Source organism: Chaetura pelagica, unplaced genomic scaffold (genome assembly GCF_000747805.2).
Source record: "Chaetura pelagica isolate M959 unplaced genomic scaffold, ChaPel_1.0 scaffold135, whole genome shotgun sequence".
Lineage (NCBI taxonomy): Eukaryota > Metazoa > Chordata > Aves > Apodiformes > Apodidae > Chaetura > Chaetura pelagica.
In genome coordinates this window covers 5,174,146-5,180,821 of record NW_009953649.1, presented here as the reverse complement: position 1 = coordinate 5,180,821, position 6,676 = coordinate 5,174,146, and the positions used below count along the sequence as shown (strand labels likewise).

The 6,676-nt window shown below is 39.7% G+C and overlaps 1 protein-coding gene across 1 annotated transcript in view; it reads left to right on the top strand.

Annotated features, from left to right (window-relative positions):
• AGPAT4 (1-acylglycerol-3-phosphate O-acyltransferase 4) overlaps positions 1-6,676 on the top strand; it is a 56,320-nt gene that overhangs the window by 43,371 nt on the left and 6,273 nt on the right. The window contains exon 8 of the mRNA XM_009999993.1: positions 4,006-4,204. Within this exon, the coding sequence (XP_009998295.1) occupies positions 4,006-4,204 (199 nt within the window). The remainder of the gene's footprint in view (positions 1-4,005; positions 4,205-6,676) is intronic.

The following is a 6,676-nucleotide window of genomic DNA, read 5'->3' as shown; positions in this document are numbered from 1 at the left end:
CAGCAGGAGTGCATTGTGGGATGGGTACATATAGGCATATAAATGCAAATTACTCTTTTGCTGAACGTTGCAAAAGTTCACTTTCTGCTACTATAACTGTATGTAACCCTGATTTATGTTTCAGACAAATGTTCAGTCATCTGCAAGAACATAAATCAAATAAGAATGTGTTGATTGTTTTCCTGAATCCCTTATTACACAGTTTGCAGTAAATCACTTTAAATATTTTCTGTTACTCCCTCTTTGGCGAACATTCAGTTATTTCTAGTGCAAAAAGAGCATATAACTATCCTGCTTTCTTCGTAGCAACTGAGTTTCCTGGTTGGTTAAATCCATAGTTTCCTATTTAAGCACAGGAGGAAGGAGTGTTTGTTCCTTTCCATTACAGCTTTTTTGGTTGTGTGGCAATTTTTTTAATTGGTTTAGATTTTTTTTTGTTTGGTGGTGGTTTTGTTTGTTTTCTGAAGGTGAATGCCTCCTCCTACATCTGTTTTATGTTAGTGAAAGTTGTTTCATTGCAGTCATTCCTGATTTACACAGGCCCATGTCTCTGTAAAATCAGACTTGGAGAATACAGAGCAGGGACAATTTCTTCAAGAGTTCTGAGATGGGGAAAGCCCTCCTCCAGGGTAAAAATGCAGTTCTGCTTCACCTTTCTGCAATGCATTTTTCAAAAAGATAATTGGCTCTTAGATTGGATACTAAGCAGCATAGTTACTTTGGTGTTGTTTCCAAAATTGAACTGTTTCAGATTAATGTCTTCCAAGTCAGTAAATATTTATGACAGAATGTAACAAATGTGCATTTGAAGGGCAGTAATTAATTGCAAGATACACACTCATCCCCTGCTTTGTCTATTTTGGTTGCAGTGCTCCACTTTCTGTTTCAATATAAGACAAGGTATGCATGCTGCTGGAAAACACAGCCCTGTTTTATCTTGCATTATGATTACATGTGCTGTTGCTTATTCTCAGTGATTTTTATAATTTGCACTACCTTCTCAAGGCGCACATACTGGGTGCTGAATTCCACTCCAGGAGCATGATGTAGTAAGTGGGACATGCCACAGGGACTGAGGTCAAGGCTGGAGTGCCATGCACTCGTGATGGTCAGGGGCACAAAGCTGTTTGAATGAGCAATGAAATCAGCAGTTAGGGACATAACTTTTTTTTTTTATTATTATTATTATCATTAGTGAAGGAGTGAGAGTCTTTGAGAAAAGCTTGTTCTGTTGTTTTTTACCTCATTGCCTGATATAAGTTACATTTGCCTCAGTCTGAGATACTGCTTTCTGAGAACCTGGTATGTTTATGTTCTTGCTAGTTATCACTTTTCTTTTTTTCTGGTTTAGCCAGTGCTGCAAAGGCAGGGCCTTGCCAGATAAACATGGCCCCGTGCTGTTCTAAACCAAACACTGTACTCTTTCCTTTTCCAGGCTTACAGTAAGCACAATGTCCACATGCTTCTTCCTCACCTGGGGTGAATTTTGCCCTTCCACAGATGGCCAGCACTGTATCAGCTGATGCCAAATTATGATGAAGGTGCAACCTGGGTTATGCATTGCCTTTTTTTTTAAGCTGCCATTGCTAGAAAGACTCTCTTTTGACTTCAACAAGGACCAGGTTGAGCATCTCAGTGTCTGGTCTGAAGAGGTACTGTAATAATAGCCACAAGTCTCCTAGCCCTTGCATGTTTGTTTGCTGTTTTCACCTCCTTGCAGCCTCAGCTTCTGAAAGAGAAGTTCTGCTAGAAAACCTTAATTTCCATTTAAAAGGAAGTGAGCTTGAACTCTTCTCACTTATATGTGAAGCATGGAAAACAGAGCATGAAAATACATGCCAAAATGCCGCAGGGAACCAAAAGAGCATAACTGAAGCAGGGAAGTGTATAGAACTCCTGTGTTTGGAAACAAAGGATGTATTTTTGGATACTCATTCTTTGGGGGCTTCCTCATGAAAGGGCAGTGGCATACCTCTGCATACAGACCTCCCTGGTTGGAGCAGGAAGAAACCTCTCACAAGATGACAGGTGTTCCCTGATTTTCCTGCAGTGCATTACCCACTCCAGTGTCTGAGGTGGGGGCATTAGAGGAAGCACATTTCTATGTCTGAATATGATACCTGAGTGGGTGTGATTGATTACAAACTGAAAAGAAGCTCTGTGTGCTAAGGAATGGAAGGAACTTAATCAGGGGGAAGAGAGAGAAGGAAATTTTTTATGTACAGCATGAGTTTAAATCCTGCCTTGAGCTGTTGCTGGGTACCACAGATACCCCTTGCAATAAATTAGAAGACAGATCAACCAACAGATCTCTTCTGCAAGGAATGTGAGTGTTTTTAAGGGTGAGGAATGATAACTGAAGAGCTTCTTCTACACAACAGTGTGAAACATAGAGTTGAGGCGATGGCATTGACATTGTGTTGCCTGTTGTATATTTCTTCCATCTATCTCAAACCTCTTGGTGAGATGTGGTCAGTTTTGCTGCCCCCAATGCTGTGCAGAGCCCACGAAAATAAAAATGCAGAGCTGTTTTTGAGTCTGTCTTGCTCTCTGTAGCAATAGGCCCCCTAATGGCGATACCAGTAATTGTCAGAAATTCTTAACTTTTTTGGGTAGTACCGGCATTTGGAAACCTAACCTTGTATAGTAGAATTCGATTTCCTAATGATTAGTAGCTCTGTGTTAAACCAGTCATAAACCAAAATCCTCGAGGCATTGTAAAGAAAACTTCATACACTGTGAAGACAGCTAATTAATTTGCCATAATGATCTCAGTACAATCTAGCTCTCATGCACAAAACAGTAATAATATTCCTAATCTTGATAAAGAGAGTGTAATGTTTTAATTACTGTGTAATCTCTTAAAAGCTAAATGTTCTCTTTGAATTAGATAAAATGGTAGCAGCCTGTAATTGCTCAAGTTGTCGTTAAATAATTAAAGAATTGTCTGTGTCAGCTGGAGTGTAAGTAAATGTAAAATCAGAGCATAGTAGAAATAATCTTGTGGTTGATTAGGACAATCTTGGCTTTGTCACAATTTTTGGAAACTGTTGTGAAGCATTGCTTTCTTTGAAAAAATTTAACACTTGAGTCTCAATAAATTTATGTTCCTTTTTATGTCAGTCTAATTCTGACTTCATTAATTCACGAGTTTTATGTGATAACACAGATTAATAATCTTTGTTTTTCAACCAGAAGGGAAAGTTTTTCTCCTTACCCAGCTTGATACCTTGGGTTCATCCCACTGTTAAGGGCAGTGCCATTCACCTGTTTGGGCTCCAGAGAACGTGCTGAATTCTAAATCTTCTGTGCTTTAAATAACACATACACCACAAAACAAACAAAAAAACCACAAACCACATTCCATTATTTTCCTTATATTATATTAAAAGGGTTAAAACCAGTGCAAGATGCTAAACTGTTCGCATGCTCATCTATCTGTAGAGAGGTTCAGCACCCAGACTTCCTTCTGTAAGCTTCATGGGAATGAGACAGGAGGAGGTGGTGTTCTTTGGAGTATGGGACAAGGTGGTGTCTGCTCACCTTTTCCCACAGGGCTGTGAATGCTGTTTTAGAACAGTGGTTAGAGAAAACATGAAAGAACAGAGGATCTGCTGCTGGAGATGGAGCCCCAACACTTATCCAACTTACCAGCAGTATTTGACCAGTGGCTGTGGCTGTTGGAGGATGTTCAACAGCAATGACTGCATTGATGCAGGACTATACATCCTCTCACTCCTCTTGTATTATCAGGCTTGTTACACTCTCTAGGCATGCCATTTTCAAGCTTCTATGTGTAGGAGAAGGAAGAGATGTGTGCATCAATGTAAGCTCTTTTTTCTTGGGCTGTATGGTCAGTAACTTCAGAGTACATGCTTTGCAGCCAAAACTCAGTCTTTGGTCTTCCTCCATCGTTACAAGCATGTAGAAGGAGAAACGTCAGAATCAGGAATGGCTATTTTTTTTGTCAGATGAGGAATTAATTGTTCTCCTTTGTTCTACTAGGATGCATTCCAGGAAAAGTACTACAGAACAGGAACCTACCCAGCAGTCCCTATAGTACCACCCCGACGACCATGGACGCTTTTGAACTGGCTTTTCTGGGCCTTATTGCTGCTATACCCTTTATTCAAGCTGCTCATCAACATGATCAACAGTGGATCATCACTGACACTGGCTAGTTTTGCATTTGTCATTGTAATGGGTAAGTTTTCTAAAACAGACTTAAAGGTTAACTGTCAGACATTGCTTTTTGAGACTTAACAACGTACAAACATGACTTGTGAATTCAACAGACCATCTGATACTCTATCCACTTTAGCCTGGAAAAGGTTAAATAGATTCTTTTTTCTATTGGTTTATTTTTTTATAGTTGTATTCTTTTTTGCAAGACGTGTACAAAAAATCTTCTGTTTCTGTAGAAATCAAAACTAACTTTCCAGTGTGTTGCTTACAAGAGGCTTTCTTTTCTTGTGTAGTGCATTGCTGGGTTGCACTTCAAATGCCTAGAAGAGATGCTCAAGGCTAGTTTATTCTGTCAAGAGGTCTTTTATCTAATCATAGTCTGATAACGTCATCCACTGGAAATCCATGAACGTGTAGTGTAAGGACAGCCAGTTGTAGCCATCTAGTCTGATTTTCATAGCACAGGGCATAGATAATCACAGGTGATTCCTACATTTCCTGTGGTAGTTAGGAACTGTCTTGTTTGTCTTTAAACTAGTATATTATTTAAGAGGAGCAAGAAAAACAAAACAAGTAGCTGGCCCACAGAAAAGGACGGAGATCTTATCTGGTTGTGCCCTTAATGGATGCAGGAACCAGGTTGGTTTGACAGATTACATCATATCTGGGTGTCTCTGCTTTTTGGCATATTGAGTGCCATGTTTGAAAAATAGTTTTCCTTCCAGAATAAGCCATACATTTATAAAGCAAATATTTTCTATCTCTGCACTGACCATCACAAGTATTATGGCTTCATCACCTTAACATCTGTGTATATTATAAATATCCTTTGAAAAAGAAACAGAACTTCACAGTCCTTCTGGCTCTGAGTTAACTTGCATGCAGAGATATTACAGTTAGCTTAAAAAACCATATCCAAAAATAGCAACATGGAGGAAACAGGAAAACACAAAATGTTTTCTTGTCTCAGAATTGCATCAAGAAGTGCAACTTTGTTCTTTACCTAGGAAATTGTTCCTAACACATACTATTTATTTCCATTCTCAAAAAGTTTGAATCTTGAGCAGGTCCCATGCTAGTCTGATCAAGATTATGCAATTAATGTCCTTTTGCCCATCTGTGAAGAGCTTGGTATGGTAGCTACACAAAAGTCTTTTTCATAAATTGGCCACCAAATCAAACTCTGTGGAAGCTACTGTGGAAGGTACTTATAAAGATAACTGGTTATGGGCAAATTTGTGTGTGCGCGTGCGCACTCATACAGGAAATTTGCTTTGTGATGGGTCAGAGGCAGGAAAACAAATGCAAGGATAAGGTCCAACATAACAGATGGCACATTAATGTGGGCAAGGTAGAGAGAGGAAAGGAAAGGGAAAGGGAATCTTATGCTTTTGTCTTCACCTGGAGAAACTTCTGCTTTTTACCCTGGGAATGTTTTATGTAAAATGTCTGAGAATTTCTTGGAGTAGTGACTACAACTTAGAAGCATCATTTTTTTCACCCACCTTACTTGTTGGAAGGCACAAGTAGTGCTCCCTCCACCAACCACCTTCTGTGACCAGTGAATAGGATGTGAGTGAAGAGTGAGCACAACCATGACTGGGGTGTGCTACTGAGGAATTGGAGGTGTTTGGCTAAAATCCCCTTCAGTCTCAGAGGAAGGTCAGTCGGTCTCCCCTAGGCTCTAGTTAAAAATGTGTGTTACAACAGTGGGTGGGATGAGGTTTGACACCATTGCAAATACTACGTACCTGGCAATAGTACTCAAGAGGGCATTTATTCCGGCTTTGGAAGAAATGCTGGCATAGTCTAAGTTTGGTACTGTGCTGTGGAACAATGGCCTGATGGGGCACTGAAGTTTAGCTGTTGCAATTTTTTTTTTCATTTATCATCTTTCCTTCAGCATTTTCCTCTTAATTCAGCTTCTCTGCTCAGTTGGCTGGTTGTTTGGGTTCCGTTCCAAAGTGTCTTATGGCTTGATGATTTGGAGTTCTGGATTTTAACTTTAGGATGAGACTCTTCAGTGCTTGGCATTGTGGCATCTTAATTTATCCCTTATTAATTTAGCTGAGTGACACCACACCACATCTAATCCACCTTACGTCCAATGTCATTTTGCCATTAGTGCAACTAGGTAACATCTCTCTCATCAAGAAGGGAACGAAATAATCTGAAAAGAAAAAAAGCTATGATGCTACTAAGAATGGACAGCAAAAACCTTTTTTTTTTTTTTTTTTTTTTTCCCTTTTCCTTTTCTTGATGTCTTACTCTTAGTTTTCTTCTTCTATCCACCAGGAAAGATTAGTAAGCAGACTGCCATGAATCCTCTTTAGAATGCAGTGATAATCCAAAGGTTCTCAGGTTACTTGTAACGCTAGAGCTAACAGAAAGCTACAGCAGCAGTCTGCTGCCAAAATGAATGCCTGAGCTCCCAGGCTCCAGAAGCACAGCTGAGGAATGCACTGTAGTGAGAGTAACAGCCTGCCGGAGC